At 37.3% G+C, this 25,668-nt stretch overlaps 1 protein-coding gene across 2 annotated transcripts in view; it reads left to right on the top strand.

Annotated features, from left to right (window-relative positions):
- The window catches only part of adcy8 (adenylate cyclase 8 (brain)), a 229,790-nt gene that overhangs the window by 88,898 nt on the left and 115,224 nt on the right, over window positions 1-25,668 (top strand). For both annotated transcript variants that reach the window (XM_033998810.3, XM_033998809.3), the window contains exons 5-7: window positions 6,368-6,495; window positions 9,937-10,095; window positions 11,570-11,840. In XM_033998810.3, coding sequence (XP_033854701.2) covers window positions 6,368-6,495; window positions 9,937-10,095; window positions 11,570-11,840 — 558 coding nt within the window. The remainder of the gene's footprint in view (window positions 1-6,367; window positions 6,496-9,936; window positions 10,096-11,569; window positions 11,841-25,668) is intronic.

Below are 25,668 nucleotides of genomic sequence, written 5' to 3'. Positions count from 1 at the left end.
TTTTATTGTGCTTCAAACCCAAGCAAAGCATTATAATTGTATGTTCTCTGAAGGGCACCAGCATAAATTAATTCCCTACAGATATTTCATAATTATCTCCCCGTTTTCTTTAGTAAAAGTTTAATTGCCCAGTCTAAAAGCATCCATGCATTAGGCACACTAATGCAAATATATTAGTCTGGTTAATAACATGGTGTGCCAATGATAGAGCTAGATCTACTGTAATAATAATAACAGTGTGTGCCAATGACAGAGATAGATCTACTGTAATAATAATAACATGGTGTGCCAATGATAGAGCTAGATCTACTGTAATAATAATAACATGGTGTGCCAATGACAGAGCTAGATCTACTGTAATAATAATAATAGGGTGTACCAATGACAGAGATGGATCTGCTGTAATAATAATAACAGTGTGTGCCAATGACAGAGATGGGTCTACTGTAATAATAATAACAGTGTGTGCCAATGACAGAGATGGATCTACTGTAATAATAATAACAGGGTGTGCCAATGACAGAGATGGATCTACTGTAATAATAATAACAGGGTGTGCCAATGACAGAGCTAGATCTACTGTAATAATAATAACAGGGTGTGCCAATGACAGAGATGGATCTACTGTAATAATAATAACAGGGTGTGCCAATGATAGAGCTAAGATCTACTGTAATAATAATAACAGTGTGTGCCAATGACAGAGATAGATCTACTGTAATAATAATAACAGGGTGTGCCAATGACAGAGCTAGATCTACTGTAATAATAATAACAGGGTGTGCCAATGACAGAGATGGATCTACTGTAATAATAATAACAGGGTGTGCCAATGACAGAGCTATATCTACTGTAATAATAATAACAGGGTGTGCCAATGACAGAGCTATATCTACTGTAATAATAATAACAGGGTGTGCCAATGACAGAGATGGATCTACTGTAATAATAATAACAGGGTGTGCCAATGACAGAGATAGATCTGCTGTAATAATAATAACATGGTGTGCCAATGACAGAGATAGATCTACTGTAATAATAATAACAGCGTGTGCCAATGACAGAGATGGATCTACTGTAATAATAATAACAGGGTGTGCCAATGACAGAGATGGATCTACTGTAATAATAATAACATGGTGTGCCAATGACAGAGATGGATCTACTGTAATAATAATAACAGGGTGTGCCAATGACAGAGCTAGATCTACTGTAATAATAATAACAGGGTGTGCCAATGATAGAGCTAAGATCTACAGTAATAATAATAACAGGGTGTGCCAATGACAGAGATAGATCTACTGTAATAATAATAACAGGGTGTGCCAATGACAGAGATGGATCTACTGTAATAATAATAACAGGGTGTGCCAATGACAGAGATAGATCTGCTGTAATAATAATAACATGGTGTGCCAATGACAGAGCTAGATCTACTGTAATAATAATAACAGGGTGTGCCAATGACAGAGATGGATCTACTGTAATAATAATAACAGGGTGTGCCAATGACAGAGATAGATCTACTGTAATAATAATAACAGGGTGTGCCAATGACAGAGCTAGATCTACAGTAATAATAATAACAGGGTGTGCCAATGACAGAGATGGATCTACTGTAATAATAATAACAGGGTGTGCCAATGACAGAGATAGATCTGCTGTAATAATAATAACATGGTGTGCCAATGACAGAGCTAGATCTACTGTAATAATAATAACAGGGTGTGCCAATGACAGAGATGGATCTACTGTAATAATAATAACAGGGTGTGCCAATGACAGAGATAGATCTACTGTAATAATAATAACAGGGTGTGCCAATGACAGAGCTAGATCTACTGTAATAATAATAACAGGGTGTGCCAATGATAGAGCTAAGATCTACAGTAATAATAATAACAGGGTGTGCCAATGACAGAGATAGATCTACTGTAATAATAATAACAGGGTGTGCCAATGACAGAGATGGATCTACTGTAATAATAATAACAGGGTGTGCCAATGACAGAGATAGATCTGCTGTAACAATAATAACATGGTGTGCCAATGACAGAGATGGATCTACTGTAATAATAATAACAGGGTGTGCCAATGACAGAGATAGATCTGCTGTAATAATAATAACATGGTGTGCCAATGACAGAGATGGATCTACTGTAATAATAATTACAGGGTGTGCCAATGACAGAGATGGATCTACTGTAATAATAATAACATGGTGTGCCAATGACAGAGCTAGATCTACTGTAATAATAATAACAGTGTGTGCCAATGACAGAGATAGATCTGCTGTAATAATAATAACATGGTGTGCCAATGACAGAGATGGATCTGCTGTAATAATAATAACATGGTGTGCCAATGACAGAGATGGATCTACTGTAATAATAATAACAGGGTGTGCCAATGACAGAGATGGATCTACTGTAATAATAATAACATGGTGTGCCAATGACAGAGCTAGATCTGCTGTAATAATAATAACATGGTGTGCCAATGACAGAGATGGATCTACTGTAATAATAATAACAGGGTGTGCCAATGACAGAGCTAGATCTACTGTAATAATAATAACAGGGTGTGCCAATGATAGAGCTAAGATCTACAGTAATAATAATAACAGTGTGTGCCAATGACAGAGATGGATCTACTGTAATAATAATAACAGGGTGTGCCAATGATAGAGCTAAGATCTATTGTAATAATAATAACAGTGTGTGCCAATGACAGAGATAGATCTACTGTAATAATAATGACAGGGTGTGCCAATGACAGAGATGGATCTACTGTAATAATAATAACAGGGTGTGCCAATGACAGAGATGGATCTACTGTAATAATAATAACATGGTGTGCCAATGACAGAGCTAGATCTGCTGTAATAATAATAACATGGTGTGCCAATGACAGAGATGGATCTACTGTAATAATAATAACAGGGTGTGCCAATGACAGAGCTAGATCTACTGTAATAATAATAACAGGGTGTGCCAATGATAGAGCTAAGATCTACAGTAATAATAATAACAGTGTGTGCCAATGACAGAGATGGATCTACTGTAATAATAATAACAGGGTGTGCCAATGATAGAGCTAAGATCTACTGTAATAATAATAACAGTGTGTGCCAATGACAGAGATAGATCTGCTGTAATAATAATAACATGGTGTGCCAATGACAGAGATGGATCTACTGTAATAATAATAACAGGGTGTGCCAATGACAGAGATGGATCTACTGTAATAATAATAACAGGGTGTGCCAATGACAGAGATGGATCTACTGTAATAATAATAACAGGGTGTGCCAATGATAGAGCTAAGATCTACTGTAATAATAATAACAGTGTGTGCCAATGACAGAGATGGATCTACTGTAATAATAATAACAGGGTGTGCCAATGACAGAGATGGATCTACTGTAATAATAATAACAGGGTGTGCCAATGATAGAGCTAAGATCTACTGTAATAATAATAACAGTGTGTGCCAATGACAGAGATGGATCTACTGTAATAATAATAACAGGGTGTGCCAATGACAGAGATGGATCTACTGTAATAATAATAACAGGGTGTGCCTATGATAGAGCTAAGATCTACTGTAATAATAATAACAGTGTGTGCCAATGACATAGATGGATCTACTGTAATAATAATAAAAGATGGTGCAAATATTGATTAAAGAACAGATACAAATGCTAGCACTGCATTATGAAAACGTGTTTCATTTTATTTCAGGCATGCCCATCTTTATTTTAAAGGCACAAGAGATTTATTTAATGTCTAATTTGATTTATTTTTATTTAAAAAGAGTTGAGCTCTGTATTTTTCTTATCATCTTGTTTGAAAATATGGAAAACATAATTAATTAGGACTGCAGGGGACTGGGCTGAGCAAATACATTAATTTGTGTACTTCTAATTTATATATCCTACACCATTAAAAATGTTTTTCAAAAATTGAGAAGATTTACTAAGCTAATGTTAAAGTTATTAAGCTTATTTGAAATCTGAATGTATGGGCTTTTACCTGTGTTAAGGTTTTCAAAATCATGCAAAATAATCTAGCATTATTAGCATTAGCAATATACGGATATGTTAAAAACAACAATATACTGTACATTAAAAGTTACTGCTGCTTCCTGGTGCTTTCACTTCATGTGTTTCAGTTCAAATGCATTCTAGCTGTCTTCAGAACATGTGACCTACAACAATTACCAGGATGAAGCCATGTATCTTTAACATTGTATTTCAAATATTTTCATAACCTGAATTAACATGAAAAACAAATGAAGAGCCAACACATTCCAAGCACAACGAAAATGGGGCCAGTAATGATGTTAACACATCATTATTGGCCCTGTCCCAGCATACCTTTTGGTAATCTGCAGTCTGTAGGCCAATCCATTTTTTAAAGTGATGCTTTTCCCCATCATTTGCAGTCTACACATTCTTGGCAGTGTAAATTAGATACATTCTTATGAATTCACTTTGCCAGAATACATTGTATTTTTATAATAATTAATAATGTGTAAATTGCAAATGTGAAAAGCATAACTTTGTGTTTTGCAATTAACATGTTTTTAACAGGTTTATTTCTGTTTTAATTAATACCTGCTGTCTTGAAACATATTAAAAGCATTTACTTGGAATCTCTAAGTATCTACACACCCCTATTTGTAACTGTTGCCAGTAACAACTTCTCTAGAGATATAGCTAGAGTGTTTTATAATAATCCTATATTTAACTAGATCACTGCTGGGTATTCTTTAGCACTCATTAGTGACACATTAGTGTCGTGTACCAGGGGTGGGAGTTACACCGGTTGTGCAGACAATTAAAAATAAGATGATTGATTATTAAAAAAAAAAAAGAGCAGAGTCCTCACCACAAACAAATCAGGTGGTGGTCAAATCAGGAGGTCAAGCTTGATGTAACAAAATGCCCCACCAATGAGCTCAAACTACGGGGGCTATTATTTAAAAGCACCAGGAAAATTTCACAGGCACCAGAACACAATCGTTGGACCTCTTCACAGCCCGTTCCATGACAGTCTCTCTAACCTCTGTGTACCAGAACGGAAACTCGTGCCTGAAATATGAGGGCCTGTGTGACTAATCATCCCTAAAATGAGTCATGTAGCTACCCCCCAGGACTGCTACAATATAATGTTATCAAAATTATAATTTTGAAAATAGGAAATAAAAAAAGTTTGGTGTTTGTTAAATATGATAATTCACACTTCCATGCCTTTTATGTAGACTAAGACCCAAACGTTGCATGTCTATCTCCTTCATCTGAGTTTCCTGCGGTGTTGCTCATCAAATGAATGATTCAACATGGAAACTCAAGGCTGATCTGCTGTCTGATATAAAAGTAATCAAAATCCTCCCCAACTAAAATGAATGGTGTTTGGTTGTTTGCTGTTTGAAGAGGTATGAAATACATTATAAAATGGCAGGCAGAGATGCTGCTCTTTGATTGGTCAATCACACATTCCAACCATTGAAAAATGTCACAATATAACCATGGCTGGAGCCTCATCACAAAATATTTATATTTAAATATTAATCCGCTAAATGGTAAACAGAAACAAAAAGGATATCGGGAAATGTAAGAAAATGGGGACTCCATGAACCCCTTCCGTTATAATAAAGCATGTTTTCCAACTTTTTTCAATAAAAACAGACACGTCAGGAAAAAGATATGCAACAGTATATGCAAAAAGATATGCAACAGTAACATTCAACGAAAAAAACTCCCACATTGAAACAATCAAGAAATTGTGAAATGATGTATGAGGACTTTATTAATCCACTCTAACCTGTTCTTTCACTACAAAAATACAAAATGCCTGAAACCCCAATGCTTTTTATTTTTTATATCCTCAGCACCTCTCACAACATCACCTACTCACTAGAGCAAATGAGTATAAATTGCATTATTGTCTCTGTTTACTATTTGCTGTGAACTGAGCTTTCGTTACAGCAAGTCAAAATGAAAAAGCCAGTACTTGTCTGATAGAAGCTGATTGGCTGCTGGTACTAAATTGTTTTTAATACCATCTGTAAAATGATAAATATAGCACCACATGCACACACACACAGCGCTGCTCACCTGAACCTTCTGTTTTAAAACAGCAGAAGGACACACCAATGAAAATCCTTGAGTGCAAGTGCCTTTTTAGTATGTTAGTAAGAAACAATGATAAATACCATTTCATAATCGAATTATGATTCTCCAGGGTGTTGTGTTGTGCCTCATAATGCCCACATCCATTGTGTTATTTCAGTATATTACAACACCCTGTCATTAAATAATGGACGTGCTGCTCCATGTCATAATGACTTCCCTTTCTCTCAGGAACATCACTGCTTAAGAATAAAGATCCTTGGCGATTGCTACTACTGTGTGTCTGGACTGCCTGAGCCACGACAAGATCATGCTCACTGCTGTGTCGAAATGGGACTAAGCATGATCAAAACAATCAGGTACAAGTTGGTGTTATAGAAAACTTCAACTTTATTGTAATAAAGATTTGACCATAACCAATATAATCTTAAGTGGCTTTACTGCACTCTCTGCAGCAGACATTTGGTTTTTAAAATGTATAACCATCTAAAATCTCTTTGTTCAGAGATTTTGTATCAGAAGCCTTTCATCATATATTTTGTATTCGATAGAAATGAGGAAATTCATTTTTATTGTATAGCACTATATATGATTCAAACCAGCAACGAGTGCGAACTACCACTTTGCTTGGGACTATGAAATAGCCTTTGACTCTTTTTACACAAGATATATAGTTGTCGTCAAAAGTTGACATACCCTCTATTTGCAACAATGTTATTTACCAATGTATTAAGTGTTATAAATATTGTTTGATACACTATACTTACACGGCAATGACACCTCTTGTGAGTGTGTTGAATTCATCTTACCAAGTGGTAGTTAAAAATCTGGTCAATTAACTGAGTTAAGGCAAAGGGTACCGATATTTATGACTCCAACTCTATGAAAGTCAGTGGAGTTCATTCATAAATATTGGTACCCTGTAACTGTAACTTGTGTTTTTCAGGCACAGTAAAAGCAGATCGAACTTGCATCAAAACATAAGCCAAGTTAGTAGAAACAATTGGGGCAACCCACTGCTTTTACAATTGTACCTATTTGCTTGGTGCTGGCCAAGGTTGCCTCAATTGTTTCTTCTAACTTAGCTTGTGTTTTTGATACAAGTTAGAAGAAACAATTGGGGCAATCTTGGCCCCCATCGGTTTTACAGTTGTGCCTATTTGCTTTGTCCTGGGCAAGGTTGCCCCAATGGTTTCTTGAAATTTGGCTTGTGTTTTTGATATCTCCACTTTAAATGGCTGGGCACTTCTGATAACTTGACGTTTTTTCACATTTACAATGTGTTTTTGTTTCGATTGTTTACACAGACACACAGTTAAAAGGGCTAACCCCAGGTGTTTCTGAGGATCTTGATTTCTGCAGAGCAATGACCTCTAGTGGTCAGCAAGCTGGTACTGCAGTCTATTTTCCCCAGTTTTATTATGTTCTGTATAAGGGAATAATTGCTTTATTTAGCTAACATACCTCCCTTCAGTTAGTTAGTATATATATATATATATATATATATATATATATATATATATATATATATATATATATATATATATATAATGTAATACTAATATCAGTATTAGTGTTATGGTCTGGTGGACATTCATTCAGTATTATTGTATATTGTATATATTGAAATCAACAGGAGCTAACCAGGGAATGACTTATTGGGAGATATTATGGAAGCATTTATTCATCCAAGGCATTGAATGCTTGGTTTCTAATCAGGCACTACACAATGTGAATGCTTGGTTTCTAATCAGGCACTACACAATTTGACTCTAGCAGATTTCGCTTGAGATGTAGTAAACAAATATCTTGAGTGGGTTAAAACAGACAAAAAAGCCCCACCCCCATTTGAATTTTTTGGCTCACCAGGGTACATTTTCCAAAATCACAATTGTTACATTAGGCTTAAAAAACAGCCCTCTCAAAATCCATCTCAAGTATGTTATTTGTGAGGAAATATATACTTATTTACAACAGAAACAAAACTATATACAAATAAATAAATAAACAGGGGTACTTAAAAAAACAGCAACAAATATACAAGGCCATTGTTATTATAATATGTATTATTCAAACTGGAGTTGCACAGCTGATATATATATGCAGTGCCTATAGAAAGTATACATCCCTTTTCAAAATGTTCACCTTTTGTTACCTTATAGCCTGGAATTAAATTCATTAAAATAGTTTTTTTTTTTCATTTATCTACACATCCTACCCCACAACTTCCAAGTGAAAAAAATATTCTAAAAATAAAAACTGAAATAGCTTGGTTGGATAAGTGTCCACCCCCCTTGTAATAGCAATCCTAAATTAGCTCAGGTGTAACCAATCGCCTTCAAAATCACCCACCAAGTTAAGTGGTCTCCACCTGTGTTAAATTGTAGTGATTCACATGATTTCAGGATAAATTCAGCAGTTCCTGTAGGTTTCCTCTGCTGAAAAGTGCATTTCAAAGCAAAGACTCAACCATGAGCACCAAGGAGCTTTCAAAAGAACTCCAGGACAAAGTTGTTGAAAGGCACAGATCAGGGGATGGGTATAAAAAAATATCAAAGGCCTTGAATATACCTTGGAGCACGGTCAAGGCGATTATTAAGAAGTGGAAGGTGTATGGCACCACCAAGACCCTGCCTAGATCAGGCTGTCCCTCCAAACTGGATGACCGAGCAAGAAGGAGACTGATCAAAGAGGCTGCCGAGAGGCCAATGGCAACTTTGCAAGAGCTACAGGCTTTTATGGCCAAGACTGGTCAAAGTGTGCATGTGACAACAATATCCCAAGCACTCCACAAATCTGGCCTGTACGGTAGGGTGGCAAGAAGGAAGCCATTACTCAAGAAAGCCCACCTTGAATCCCATTTGAAGTATGCAAAAAAACACTCAGGAGATTCTGTAGCCATGTGGCAAAGGTTTTGTGGTCTGACGAAAAAATGGAACTTTTTGGCCTAAATGCAAAGCGTTATGTTTCGCGCAAACCCAACACAGCGCATCACCCAAAGAACACCATCCCTACTGTGAAGCATGGTGGTGGCAGCATCATGTTATGGGGATGTTTCTCATTGGCAGGGAAAATGAATAGAGCAATGTACAGAAAAGTCATTGAGGAAAACCTGCTGCCCTCTGCAAGAAAGCTGAAACTGGGACGGAAGTTCACCTTTCAGCATGACAACGACCCAAAGCACACAGCCAAAGTTACACTGGAGTGGCTAAGGAACAAAAAGGTTAATGTCCTTGAGTGGCCTAGTCAGAGCCCCGACCTAAATCCAATCGAAAATTTGTGGCATGACTTGAAGATTGCTGTCCATCAACACTCCCCAAGGAACTTGACAGAGCTTGAACAGTTTTGTAAAGAACAATGGTCAAATATAGTCAAATCTAGGTATGCAAAGTTGGTAGAGACCCCTCCCAACAGATTCACAGCTGTAATTGCTGCCAAAGGTGCTTCAACCAAGTATTAACTCAGGGGGGTGGAGACTTATCCAATTATGATATTTCAGTTTTGTATTTTTAATATATCTTTTTTTTTCTCCATAACAGTGTGGAGTATGGTGTGTAGATAAGTGGGAAAAATCCTCATTTAAATGCATGAAACTTTGAGGCACTGACACAACAAAATGTGAAAAAAAGTTCAAGGGGGTGTAGACTTTCTATAGGCACTGTATATATATGTATTTCGTATCAACACATTTTGTTTCAGGACATTTGTATTTCACTGTACATCCCTGTTATCAGATAATAACTGAACCCCAACATTTGAAAAAAGTTACATTCTATTTTTCTTTTAATATGTTGAAACAGATATGTAAGGTCACGCACGAAGCACGACATTGACATGAGGATTGGGATCCACTCTGGCTCTGTGCTGTGCGGGGTGCTGGGTCTGCGGAAATGGCAGTTTGATGTCTGGTCCTGGGATGTAGACATTGCAAATAAACTTGAATCAGGTGGAATACCAGGGTAAGCCATTTAAATAACACCTGTCTAAGTTTAAAAAAAAAAAAAAAAAAAGTATATTTTTATATCAGTGTTTTCAGTTATTATTATCATACAAACAAAACACCATTTGGTTTACATTTTATTCAGTCACCCTGATTCATACAACTAAAGTCCCTTCCTGATTCTGCAAAAGGCACTCAGTCTGCTGAGTTGTGTTCTTTCAAATAGCTGCCATCATAGGGGGGAGCTTGAGAGCTGCTGGAGGATTTTATATTACCTATCAATGAAAGTAAAATGGACAGGAAGAAACCCTGTGATTCTAGTAACTGCTGGAAGAATAGAGAGAGATGTGTGAAATGCAAGCAGCACAATAATAGCAGATTGCCTGACTCACAAGGTTTAAAACCATTGTAAAGTTAAATCTGAGGACTTAGTCATTTCATAAAACACAAATAATAATTTCTACATTTAAATAAACACATTTTAAGTTATTTTTAGCAGATATAAGCTGTGGTAGGTACTACTTCGAGATTGCAGCATTAGTCTCCTGGGTTCTTAATATCGGCTATACTGTAGCTAGCGGTTTAGCTCATAAGAGATTCTTAGATTGCAGCTAATACTCATGTTACTTACTGTAGTATTGCTGCAGTATATGTTCGTTACTGTAGGCAAATGTGCAACTATCTTTATTGATAGCATAACTCAACTGCCCAGACATTTTTCGGCACCTGACCTCAACCTGGTTGAGGGCATGAGAAGGGGGGAAGGAAAAAAGAATGTCATGACAGCAAACATTTTAAAACAACAGCCAAGTAAATGTAAAAGAAAAACAAGAAAAAGTTAACTCTATAGCACTTTATTTATAGCACTTCCTTTTTTTATTGTGCTGACTAAAATATGTTAACACTTCATATACATATACAGTATATGTGTTTCATATATTATTTCATTTAATCATTTCTTAAGTACGTATAAAGTTCTCAGTCTTGGATTTGGTGCCTAGTTTTGCAAAAGACTGAGGACATTTTGTGTAACCCATACATTTTAGGTGCTTATATTTCTATACCATTATAGAATGTGTTATTGAGTGTTAGATATATCATTTATCTGACTGATGTGAATAAATTTTAGTGGATTCAACTTTTGAAGAAAAAAAAGACAGGGATGCTTATTTTTTTTTCTCGATTTATCTCACAACTAGTGCTGGTGGACTGAGTGTGTTTTGGAAAACTGCTCCTCAATTAAAGTGCTTTTCATAAAACTCTTCAAAGGCTTGAATGCTGTCATCACAATTATCCATGAAATATACTGATCTGAAGCGTAGTTGCAACTTTGGTATGAAAACTTATGGTCACATTTCCTGTTGTAAACACAACAGCTTGAAGGGCTGGGTTTGAATATGGCTCAGGTCACAAGTTTAATGAGCTTGATGGTCTAAACATCATAAAACCAATTCACAACTGGCAATATGTATACTCTAACTGTTGCTTTCTAGGAGAATTCATATCTCAAAAGCTGCCCTGGATTGTCTAAACGGGGACTATGAAGTGGAAGAAGGGCATGGCAAGGAAAGGAATGAATTCTTAAGGAAACACAATATCGAAACATATCTAATAAAGCAGCCTGAAGAGAGTCTTCTGACCTTACCAGAAGACATTATGAAGGAGTCAATTAGCTCTTCAGACAGACGAAACAGCAGTACCACCTTTACTGAAGGATCTTGGAGCCCTGAACTTCCTTTTGATAACATTGTGGGAAAGCAGAATGTAAGTCCATTTCTTCTATGCACACCTAAACACTAAGCATGCTTGAATTAAGCAATGGCGACCCCGTTTTGCTGGGATCTGAAGTAAGTTGTTTCTTTTGTTTTGTTTCTTTATTATTATTCGTTTTTTTAAGTGACATACTTCAGTTCATATCTAAGGAATACCCCAATAGAATTACCCCAATGTAAATTTATAATTTCTAGAAATTTCTAGAAAACAAAGACTTTTAGGAAAAATCTTTTGTAGCAATAGTTTTGCTTTTGTGGATGAGGAAAAAGTTACAAGAAATAGATGTCTACAATTATTTATTTCAGCAAATTTTTTTGCAAAACTCAAAAAATGCTAATTCAAAAGTATTCATACCCTTTCAAGCTATGATAGTATTGTCTACAAGGTGCTAGAAATTTCAATATGATAATGCAGACCTGTGGAGGAGTGTCCCGCCCCCATATACTTTATTTATTATTATTTGTATTTTTGTTTGCGGCGCTGATAAAAGCGTCGCGTATTTGTTATTGTTAGTATATTTTAAAAACCTCGTGAGGATGCGTGGCTGATCAGCTACTGATTATTTAACTAGCTGACAGTCACGCATCCTTACCAAACGCGTGCAGACTGTGGCCGAGGGGTAATAAGATAATTAACAGCTAGTTAACCCCTCGGCCAGAGTATAAGAACCTGCAGCTGTCCGTGCTGCGGGGGGAGAGTGTACAGAGGAGAGTACGGGGAGCGGAGAGAGCGAGAAGAGAGGAGACACATTTAAAAACGACTGCTAAATCGTATTTGTTTATTCGTTTGGCCCTTGTGCCTTTTTGGTTTGTTGATTATTGAAATCTTTTGTTTTGTTTATTTAGTTAATAAATTCAGCTGAATTCAGCTTTCACCCGCCCATCCATTGTTTTGGTTCTGTTATTTCCTGGTCCGTGATGTCACCATACCTCACCACTGCAAGCCATCCTGCCACATATGGTATCCTGCGTGGGACAAAACAACGCCTCCAACAGCCGGACCAGGAAAGAAAGGACTTTTTTTTTTTTTTTCGAATAGTGGTTTTTGTGTTTTGAAAAAAAAAAAATGGGAAGAAGCGGCCGAAGAAAGCAGCAACAGCAACAGGAGGCGCATCAAGAGCAGCGCGGGCCCGGTCACAGGTCCCGTCACGTCTCTACTACGCCGGATGTTTGCCTTGCCTGTCTGGATGAGGAAGGGTGGTGCTTCCTGTGTGGCGAGGTCAGGTATCTTCCACTCAGCCAGAGCCACGCATGGCAGGAGATGGAGGAGCCTGAGCGTCCGGCGTCAGGGGGAGAGGTCCCGCTGGCTAAGAGGCCAACGAGTTCACTCTCCTCTGAGGGAATCTGGGGTTGGCTGGTGGAGCCTGGGAGGAATGCTGAAGAGGCCCTCCCCGATGTGATCAACCTCCTGTGGGCCAGAGATGGAGAGCGATGGGAAGCCTGGGAAAAGCAACACTGCCCAGTGTCCCTCCCGGAGGTTGCGGACATGGTAATCCGCTACCTGGCTGCAGATGTGGCAGGGCTACCGCTATCTCCAGCTCCATCGGGAAAAGCCTCGCCGCTGCCATCTCCAGCACCAGAGGGAGAGGAGCCATCGCTGCCGTCTCCAGCGCCAGAGTGAGAGGAGCCATCACTGCCATCTGCAGCGCCAGAGGGAGAGGAGCCATCGCTGCCGTCTCCAGCGCCAGAGGGAGAGGAGCCATCGCTGCCGTCTCCAGCGCCAGAGGGAGAGGAGCCATCGCTGCTGTCTCCAACGCCAGAGGGAGAGGAGCCCTCGCCATTGTTTCCAGCACCAAAGGAAGAGGAGCCATTGCTGCCGTCTCCAGCTCCAGAGGGAGAGGGGCCATTGCTGTCGTCTCCAGCGCCAGAGGGAGAGGAGCCATTGCTGTCATCTCCAGCACCAGAGGGAGAGGTCCCATCACTGACATCTCCAACGCCAGAGGGTGAGGAGCCCTCGCCACTGTCTCCAGCACTAGGAGCAGAGCAGCAGGAGCTGCCTCTATCTCCACCACCACCAGGAGCAGAGCAGCAGGAGCTGCCTCTGTCTCCACCACCACCAGGAGCAGAGCAGCAGGAGCTGCCTCTGTCTCCACCACCGCTAGGGGCAGAGCAGCAGGAGCTGCCTCTGCCTCCGCCACCTCCACCAGCAGAGGGTTAATACCTGCTGGTTCCGCCTCAACCGCCGTGGGAGGACTGCTTGCCACTCCCAGCTCAACCAGCAGAGGGTGAATGCCTGCTGGTTCCGCCTCAGCCGCCGTGGGAGGACTGTTTGCCCCTCCCACCTCCACCAGCAGAGGGTGAATACCTGCTGGTTCCACATTCACCGTCATGGGAAGAATTGCTCCTGCCCTGCCTCGCACCGCCCAAGGATGCCTGCTTTGCACCGCCCAAGGATGCCTGCTTCGCACCACCCAAGGATGCCTGCTTCGCACCGCCCAAAGATGCCTGCTTCGCATCGCCTGGGGCTGCCTGTTGCTCTGCATCGCCTGGAGAGCCACCAGTTACAGGGTACGAGGGAGAAGTGGAGCTCTCGCTGCCGCCTCCATGGCCAGGGGCTCCCCTCCCGAGTTCGCCTCCCGAGGGTCCGCTGCTGCTGCCGTCGCCTGCCGTGGGTCCGCAGCTGCTGCCGTCGCCTCCCAAGGGTCCTGTTTTGCCTGGGATCGCTACCAGTCCTGCCATGTGGCAGGAAATACTGTGGCTGGAGCCCCATGAAGGGCAGCTGCCAGCCATGAAGAAGGGGGGGGAGAATATTTATTATTATTTGTATTTTTGTTTGCGGCGCAGATAAAAGGGCAGCGTATTTGTTATTGTTTGTATATTTTAAAAACCTCGTGAGGATGGGTGGCTGATCAGCGACTGATTATTTAACTAGCTGACAGTCACGCATCCTTACTAAACTCATGCTGACTGTGGCCGAGGGGTAATAAGATAATTAACAGCTAGTTAACCCCTTGACCAGAGTACAAGAACCATCCTGCCACAAGACCTAATTCTAGAAAAGTCTGGAAAATGCTAGATTGTATGTGAGAGAGTATAAAAGGGTTAGGCATAGGATGATTGCTGTCATTACCAATAAGTCAATATGGGAAAAACGTAAAGAGCTAACTGAAGACCTTAGGCAGAAAACTATTTATTGTCATAAAGCTGGAGAAGGATTCAAGAAGATTTCCAAGCATTTGAGTATCCCAATTTCAACTATTCTATCTATTATCAAGAAGTACAAGACTCATGGTACTGTCACAATGCTCCCTCAGTCTGGAAGAAAGAAGGTTCTTTAACCAAGAACAAGTAGAAGAATTGTGAAGAAGATTAATAACAATCGCAGATTGACTTCCAAAGATATTCAAAGTGAATTGGCTGCAAGTGGGACTGGGGTTTCCATTTCAACCATAGGTCTCAATGGTCGCAGTCCAAGGAAAAAGCCACTCTTAGGAAAACGTCATGTGGACAATCGCTTAAAGTTTTCAAAACGGCATTTGAATGATTGATATGGATAGAGTTCTGTTCAAAGGTTTTGTGGAGTGATGAAACAAAAACAAGCTATTTGGTCATGCTGATAGTCGTTATGTTTGGAGAAAGTCTGGTGAGGCATACAAAGAAAAGAACACCATACCTACTGTCCAGCATGGAGGTGGTGATATCCTTCTGTGGGGTTACTGTCCAGCATGGAGGTGGTGATATCCTTCTGTGGGGTTACTGTCCAGCATGGAGGTGGTGATATCCTTCTGTGGGGCTGTTTTTTCTTCTAATGGCACAGGAAATTTAGTTCCAATACATAATAAAATGGATTCCATAGCATACCAAAAGATATTGGCCAATCTTCTGAAACCCTCTGCTACAAAACTTGGTTTAAAGCGCAACGGGACGTTCCACCACAACAACGATCCAAAGCACACATCAAAATATACTTCAAAATGGAGATGAAGAATAACATTAAGGTTCTGGAATGGCCTAGTCAAAGTCTCGATCTAAATCCAATGGAGAATCTTTGTTATGAGTTGAAGAAGACTGTGCACAAGAGAAGTCCTTGGAATCTGAATGAACTGGAACAATTTTTCGTTAAAGAATGATCAAAAATCACTAAAGCTCATTGACAAATATCCTAATTGTTTAAAAGAGGTTAGTATTGCTACAGGTGCCTCAACTAGGTATTAATGTCATTTTCCTTGTCAGGGTATAAATACTTTTGAATGAGCATTTTTGGAGTTTTGCAAAAAAATTGCTGAAATAAATAATTGTAGACATCTATGTCTTGTAGCTTTTTTTTATCCTCCACAAATGCAAAACTTTTCCTATAATTTGTTTTTGAGAAATCTCTAGAAATTATAAATTTCCATTGGGGTATGTAAACATCTGACTACAACTATAATGAGACAGTTACTTCGTAAAGTAGACAACTTTGAGAACAAAACACTAGAACATTTGAACAACAAAAAGATAATGAAATTACACAAATTAAGAGGTCAACCGGGATTACAAAATAGAATAGGTCTAGAAAACATTAAAATTTCAAATCATAACAAATCAGAGAATAAGGAAAACACTGCTGAAACACTTTCGAATAGAATGCTTAAGCAATGCGAGTATAAGAGTTATGACGACTACAACATAGTTCAAATAGAGAAGGACGGGAACTGTTTCTTTAGATGTTTAGCTGTAGTTTTATACGGTTCACAAAATGACCATCGAACAATTAGACATAATGTAATAGAACTAATGGAAAGCAATATAAAACAATATGAAATGTACATCGACTCAGTGACCCATATTGAAAAAATGAAATTAAGTGATGGGAGTATAGATTCTTGGCAGAGGCAGAAGTTCTGGCAGCTGTAGACCTCCTAAATAGGCCCATACACGTATACATAGACTTAAAGAATAAGGACTGTTTTAAATACGAAGGCACAATAGAATATATTAAAAATAAGAACGATCCAATTAATCTTTTATACAACAATAACCATTTCTCAGTTATTGTATTTAAAGACAATGAAACCGGAAGAAAATCTGAATACTGTGGCATAATTAAGAAAGATAATCAAAATAAATCTAAAACAGTAAAAATAAACCAGGTTAAGGTAAATAATAAAATGCAAAATAGAGAGTTAAACATGAATAGGACAGAGAATTCAAAACAGAAAGTTAGGAGACCCAAAGATAGACATGGTACCAAATACACAAAAGATAAGACAGAAGACATAGTATTCAATTTATCAAGTAAAACTTTAACCACATCCCAAAAAGCGGTACTGAGCAAAGGACTTAAATTTATACCGACTAAAAGATACATCGATAAAGATAAACTGGCCACTGAATTAAAGGAGTGGGAGAGACGCATGAGATTAGCAGAATATTTTTTCAATGAAAATATCTCGGATTCAGAGGGTAATTATGAACATGGGATTAAGGTTAATAGTACAAGCACATGGACTCCTCCGGATGGAAGAGATAAATGGTTAGATATGTATATTGAAGTAGTTAAACAAGAAATAATAGTAGGACTAAAGAAAAGATGTAAACTTAATTTAACCAATATTGAGGAACAAGCTATGACTGAGTTGTTAAATGATGATGATATAATGATAAGACCAGCAGATAAAGGCTCAGGAATAGTGATAATGAACACAGATGACTATATGAAATCTGTAGAATGTGAATTAAATAATACATATACATATGAAGAAGTTAAAAGCAATAAGATCAATAAATCGGTAAAAGAGGTTAAGGAAATTGCGGAGAGACTATACAATAAAGGAATTATATCAAAAGAATTAAAAAAATACATGCAGCCACATAATGCAAGAACAGGCCTAGCAAGAGGAAATCCTAAAATGCACAAAGAAAATCACCCTATGCGAATGATAGTCAGCAAGATTGATAATCCAACACACATAATAGCTGAAATAGCAACTTAGGTCGCACGTTGAGAAATTACCAAGCTATGTTAAGGATACAACACAATTTTTAAAAAGACTTGAATCAATAAAACACAACCTTCCAGAGAATACAATTTTATTTTGCATGGATGTAAAATCCTTGTACCCAAGTGTCCCTCGTAAAGAAACTTTAGAAGCTTGTCAAAAAGCACTAGATAATAGACTAGATAAATCAATACCTACAGCAGAGGTACTGAACATGATCAACATAGTTTTAGAAAACAGTTATTTTACATTTGTTGATAAGAATTACAAACAAAACGATGGTACAGCAATAGGATCTAAATTAGGAATGCATTTTGCCAGTACATACATGGGGAAATGGGAAGAACAATTACTTAGAAAATCAGAAAGAGAACCTTTAGAATACATTCGGTTTGTAGATGATATTTTGGGGGTTTGGACACATGGAGAAGAATCTCTTTTCCAGTTTCATAAAATGGCAAATGAAATACACAGTAATATTAAGGTGGACCTTCGATGGACAAGGAAAGAAATATAATTTTTAGATACCATAGTAAAACTTGAAGAAGGTTCAATTGAGACTGACCTCTTCTGTAAACCTACTGACATGCACCAGTATTTACACATGTCCTCTGCACATCCGATACACACTAAAAGGGCAATCCCAAAGGGTCTAGGAATAAGAATACGAAGAATATGCTCAAAAGAAAGTGACTATGTAAAACAAAGAAATGTATTAAAAACAAATCTTAAAAAAAGAGGATACAAAGAAAGAATTATAGAGACAGAGTTAAGAAAAGTGGATAAACTAAAAAGAGATGATCTACTAGATTATAAAAATAGAGATAAAAATGTCAAAAGAGTCCCATTAATAATGACTTACTCTAAACTTTTGCCCAATATTTCTAAGATAGTTTGGAAACACTTGCGGATTCTACATAATTCAGAAAAATTAAAAAAAGTATTTCTTAAGGCCCCAGTTGTAGCATTCAAAAGAGAAGCTAATTTAGGTGATATTTTAGTTCACAGTAAACATAAAAGAATAATTGACAAAATAGGTTCTACTAACATATGCACTAGTAGATGTAAAGTGTGTAAACACATAGACATACATAAAAATATAATTAAACATAAGAACACCACATATCCACTAAAAACTAATACCTACTGTAAAAATAGCAATGTTGTTTATGGAATAGCCTGTGAAAAATGTGATGAAATCAAATATGTTGGAGAGACTGGAACTACTTTATATAAAAGAATTCAGAACCACCTTTCGTTAATTAGAAATAAAAAAATGAATGAACCAATAGTACAGCACTTCACCAGTCAGGGACATGACATAAATGATGTAAAGTTTGTAGTATTAGAACAGCTCAAATTAGACAATGCGACATATAGAAGAATAAAAGAAAGTAAATGGATAAATAGACTGAACACGATTATGCCAGCGGGACTCAACAGAAAAGAATGAACTAATTAACTTCAATAAATATATAACATTTAAATAAATAAACAAAATTCATTCAAAAGTTGTGCATGCTGATGCGCTGGGGAGGCCAAATCTAGACTGATCCTCAGAGCCAGCATTGCATGATATAATAAAAAGATAAGTTTATGTAAAGTAGTGTTAATTAGAATTAATACAGATTCAAAGATAGAAGTAACAATGATGTCACAATATATAGAACACCATTACATCATGTAAGAATAAATCATGAATTTGAATGTAAACAATAACAAGTAGTTGTCATGCCGTCAAAAACCTATAAATACCTCCAATGTTTGGATTCAAACACAGGCTCCCTTGAGAAAGATATGTACAACATATCGAAACGTTGGGCAGCTGGCTCTTTGAGCTCAAATATATATATATACACACACAGTGCCTATAGTAAGTATTTACCCCCCTTGGACGTTTTCACAGTTTGTTGTGTTACAACCTGAAATTGTGATGCATTTAAATGGGATTTTTTTCCTTTGATTTACACAACCTACTCAACACTTTTAATGTGTGAAAAAATGTGGGGGGGGGGGTGAAAAAACAAATCAATTAAATATAAAAATCTGAAAAGTCTTCATTAGATAAGTGTTCACCCCCTTTGCTATGACACTCCTAAATAAGCTCAGGTTGCCTTCAGAATTCACACAATAAGTTAAATGGAGTCCAACTGTGTGCAATAAAAGTGGTTCACATGATTTCAGATTAAATACACCTGTCTCTGTAAGGTCCCACTGTTGGGTAATGCATTGAAAGCAAAGATACAACCATGAAGACCAAGGAGCTTTCAAAACAACTCCTGGATAAAGTTGTGGAAAGGCACAGATCAGGGGAGGGGTATAAAACGATTTCAAAGGCATTGAATATCCCTTGGAGCACAGTCAAGTCAATCATTAAGAAGTGGAAGGTATACGGCACCACCCAGAATCTGCTTAGAGCAGGCCGTTCTCCCAAACTGAGCAGCTGGGTAAGAAGTGCATTGGTCACAGATGGAAGAAACTGTCCATGTGTCAACAATAGCTCAGGTACTCCGCAAAGCTTGGAATTTGCAAAAAGGCATGTGGGAGACTCTGAAAAGATGTGGCAAAAGATTCTGTGGTCTGATGAAACAAAAATTGAACTATCTGGCCTAAATGCAAAGCGTTATGTCTGGCGCAAACCCAACACAGCACATCACCCAGGTAACACCATCCCTACTGTGAAGCATGGTGGTGGCAGCATCATGCTATGGGGATGCTTTTCATCGGCAGGGACTGGGAAGCTTGTTAGGGTAGAGGGCAAAATGGATGGAGCTAAATACAGGCAAATCCTTGAGGAAAACCTGCTTCAGTCTGCAAAAGACCTAAGACTGGGACGGAGATTCACCTTTCAGCAGGACAATGACCCCAAGCACACAGCCAAAGCGACACTGGAGTGGCTTAAAAACAAGAAAGTGAATGTCCTAGAGTGGCCCAGTCAAAGCCCGGACTTGAATCCGATTTTAGAATCTGTGGCAAGACTTGAAGATTGCTGTCCACCAACGATCCCCATCCAACTTGACAGAGCTTGAACAATTTTGGCAAGAAGAATGGGCGAATATTGCACGATCCAGATGTGCAAACCTGGTAGAGACTTGCCCCAAAAGACTCACAGCTGTAATTGCTGGTTCTACCAAGTATTGACTCAGGGGGGTGAATATTCATCTACCCAAAACATTTCAGTTTTTTTTATTTTTCATTAGCTGTTGTTTCACAATAAAAATTATCTTGCCTCTTCAAAGTGTTGAGTGGTTGTGTAAATCAAAGGAAAAAAAAAACACAATTTAAATGCATCAAGATTTCAGGTTGTAACACAACAAACTGTGAAAACGTCCAAGGGGGGTGAATACTTACTATAGGCACTGTATGTGTGTATGAAAGGGATATGAGGGACCAAATTGTATATATTTAATGAGTAGCTTCTCCAAATTTCTTATCTCAAACCAAGCTGCATTCACATTCACTTTCACATTCAGAGGTTAGGCCCTATTGAAATAGCAGGTCCAGGGAAAAGATTTTTCTTTTTTTTTCTCTGGGCCCTTAACTCCATCCAAACTGCCTTACTCTAAAAGTTACAGAAACCTATTGTGTTAGTAACATTTCAATGCCTTGCATTAGGAAAATGTGAGAATAACTGCTACAAGAGTAGTTTTTCATTTATTTGCCATCTAGACTTTAGATATAGTATACAGAGAATCCAGTGGCGGCTGGTGGCCAGAAAAATAGGCAGAAAAAAACAGAGGGCTTGGGGGTCCTACTTGGGGGTTGAGGGTTGGTTTTTGATACTACAACTGTGTATTAAACATTGAACTGAACCGTGTTTTGTAACGAGAAAACAGCTTAGCTGTCCCGTGTTAGTTTAGTTCCTGTGAAAGTACAATTAGTGATCTGTGACAAAGCTAGGCTTTTGTTCTAAAACATTTCCAGATATCTCAAATTGAATTCCAGATATCTTTAATTGTGCAGTTTTTAAGATATCTAAAATTAATTTAAAGATATCTGTAAATCAATTTGTGATATCTAAAAAAGAAATAAAGATATCTCAAATTGATTTACAGATATCTTTAAATACTATGGAAACCATATGGATTGTGCTAGCATGGCACGCCAAACTGTCATTTAGAGATATCTTAAAATGAGGGGTTTAAAGATATCTCTAAATCATTTAAAGATATCTCTAAATAACTTCCTGTTCATTTAAAAAAAATCTTTAAATAGACAGGAAGTCCATTGAAAACATAGAGCATTTTCACAGGAAGTCATTTCCAGATATCTCAAAATAGCTTCCTGTTCATTTGAAGATATCTTCAAATGATTTAGAGATATCTCTAAATGAACAGGAAGTTATTTGAAGATATCTTCAAATGATTTAGAGATATCTCTAAATGAACAGGAAGTTATTTGAAGATATCTTCAAATGATTTAAATATATCTTTAAATGATTTAGAGATATCTTTAAATGAACAGGACATTATTTAGAGATATCTCTGAATGATTTAGATATATCTGAAAAGTATTTCAAGATATCTCAAAAACATTTAGAGATATCTTAAAATGATTTAAAGATATCTAAAAATGCATTTTAGATATCTCATTTAAAGCTCAATTTAAAGATATCTGTAAATCATTTTGAGATATTGCTAAATGTATTTTAGATATCTTAAAATGATTTAGAGATATCTTTAAATATTTGAAGATATCTTCAAATATTTAGAGATATTGCTAAATGATAATTTGGCTTGCCATTTGTCTTCCTGTCGTTGACCAGCCTTACTATCAGCCACTCTACCACAACATAAATGCACATTACAGGTCGGCACGGGTACCCAAAAACCTGCCCAACGCTATACAGGACTTTTTTTTACTATGCAGGTTTCAATTTATTAATTTGAGAATTTAAAGAAAATGTAGAAAATATGACAATACAGTTGTAAGCGCGTCTCTGGCCGGCCTAATAGACAGTGCAACTAATTTGGGAAATACCAAGATGCACTTAAAGGGAACAATGGAAGAAAGGCTAATTTTCCGAGACTTGCCAGTGTTTTTTCATTACAGATGGCCAACTAATGTACAAACACAAGGTACACTAAAAAAACGACAAAGATGAGCCACAAAATTTTTTTTATGCGTATATAGTTCTTTTTTTTTTTTTTTTTGCTTTGTATTTCAACTCGGTATTTTTATATGCAATATGTTTGTACAGTTGCAATTTCTATTAGTACATTGCTTTGTTGGTTAATTCAGTTAGCTTTAGCTGAAAAATGTTTGGGGAAAATACAAATGTATACCATAACTGTAAAAAGCAATGTAAATGCTTTGAACTTAATGTACTGTAGAGTGTTTTGAGCTTGAGAGTGTTTTGAAAGTATGTAGTGTGTTGTTTTGAACATAGAAGTAGAGTGTTTTGAAAGTGACTAGTAGAGTGCTTTGAACATACTCTAAAAATACTCCCCAGAGTGTTTTTTTCGTGAGTGTTTTGAGCGTACCACCTGTGCACACACTGTTGCAGGCGTGGGTGAGAGGCAGAGCGAGAGAACTAATGACAAAGAAAATGATGAAAAAACATTTAAGATGTACTCAAAAACGGGATGTGTCAAAGACAGCTTCTGTGTCGATCTTCTGTCTTTTACAATGGGCAAACATTTTACCAGGAATATATTTTAAAACAAAGGAATTTATTTAATGCATTCAATCTAATAATACGTTTATAAAATCAACAACAACCAATAATGCAGAATATCAACACAAACAATTAAGCAGGCAATACGTTCTTAAAAAACTATTGCACAGTCAATATTACATTAAACAACGTTATGACAAACAAGGCATTTAGACAGCAATTTATCAATGGACTAACTCTCATAACATTCGAGTAGTTGGTCTAAACAACTTCCATAAATTTCACTGTAAGAGATGCTCTTATAATTGCTTAGCTTAAAAACTGTAAGTTACATGCAATTATGATGGAAAGTCCTTCTTGGCTTACCATACACAAAACAAGAAAAAAACATTTAGGATTTCGGCTCTTCAAATGCAATGCTCTACTAATATCTTAAGATATTCTACTGCACCCTTTCACACTGGCACGCCTAACTGTGTCTGGATCCGGGTCATGGCTAACCGGGTCACAATCCTGCATAGTGTGAAACCATGTACCTGGGTCGGACCCTGGTTAACCCTCTTGTGTTGCCCAGACTTTGAGTAGATTACCTTGATTAATTGGTGATAACCTGTGTCTCTGCACTTGCGTACTGAGTAAATTAGCTTGATTAATTGGTGATAGCAAGTGTCTCAGCAGACTTAAACTAATTACTGAGAATATCAATCTGTCTGCAATGTGATCTACAGCAGGGGTCTCCCTCCCTGGTCCTTGAGAGCCCCTATCCAGCAGGTTTTATAGGTGTCTTTACATCATCAGTGGCTAAAGATCTGGAACACCTGTTAATCTTGACTAATTAAACCAATAATTGGTTCAATTAAGTAACTGAGGGTTTGGTTGAAACAAAAACCAGCGGCCACAGTAGCTCTCCATGACCAGGGTTGGAGACCCCTGATCTACAGTGTTCTCCAGGGAAACTTAGGACAAGTCCTTAACCTTGATTGTAAGTTCGAGGTCAAAATGCTCACTCTCAGGCTTGCAAATAAATCAGTGCATAAATACAGTATGTATGGAATAACCCAGAAGCAGTGATTGTAAAGTTCAATACTTCCTGAAGCTTGATTTATTTCATTTATTCATCCAATTTGGAATAATATTTAGGGTTATTAAGATTAATAAGAGATTTTTATTTCAGATAACTGTTAATTGAGGTGCAGATTGAAACTAATAATGCTTTGCTATACTCGGTTTTATCTCTTATTGGTATTGATGAAAAGAAGATGTCATTAATTAATTGTAAGGTAACTTAGTAGTTTTGTGACTGATGTGGGTTATGCATTTGTTTTTTAAATGGTTATTCTCCATTTTGTTTTTGACTGGTCATGTCAGCCTTCTATCAAAGCTACTGATGGATAAATGTGGTCTCCATGTTACTTTTTATTATAGCTGTGAGCTGCATATGCAGTGCATGTACTGTTTGTATGTATTTTATTTTTGTTTGTTTCCATGAAAGCATGTGAAGTTGAACAAACGTCTTGTTGGATTAATCTGAAAGTACAGCTTCATTATGGTGGGAGACCAAAGCAAGCATATTTACTGATCCTCAAACTAACCAATCCTCCAAAACACCCCAAACGCCCACCTGCTGGTGATTTAACAGTTTAACACTAGAACCGCCGGGTTTATGCTACTACCTAGAACCGCCAGTAGTAGTCATTTTGACAGGTACATTTTTAATCAGCTTCGATATGAAAATGAAACACAAACTATCAGATACAACTCAAGTTTTATTTATGAACATCACATCTAACATTTGCATAGCAGAAACATCGTATTTAAATGAAAAAATGAACAGAAAAGGCTTTATTTTCGAAATTAACACATGTAATGCAAAAAGGAAAACTATAATAAACATTTCAAAAGAAGATATTGTGTAAACAGTTGTAAACTGCTATATGTATATACGAAATTGTAAAAATGAAGTAATTATTTACAAAAATAACATAAAAGACTTTATTTTCGAAAAATTTGCGCATATAATGCATGATGTAAAGAATGAAAAACTATAATAAAATAAACATTTCAGAAGAAGATAGTGTAAACTGCTATATGTACATACAAAATTGTGAAAACAAAGTCATTATTTACAAAAATAACATAAAAGCCTTGTTTTCACATTAGCCTACTGCATAGCACGACTTCAAAAAATGAAAAACTATAATAAAATAAACATTTCAAAAGAAAATATTGTGTAACCAGCTGTAAACTGGTTGTATGTAGGCCTACATACACAATTGTAAAAT

Source organism: Acipenser ruthenus, chromosome 4 (assembly GCF_902713425.1).
Source record: "Acipenser ruthenus chromosome 4, fAciRut3.2 maternal haplotype, whole genome shotgun sequence".
Classification (NCBI taxonomy): domain Eukaryota; kingdom Metazoa; phylum Chordata; class Actinopteri; order Acipenseriformes; family Acipenseridae; genus Acipenser; species Acipenser ruthenus.
Note: the sequence above shows the minus strand (reverse complement) of the source record. Positions and strands in the feature narration are given on the sequence as shown.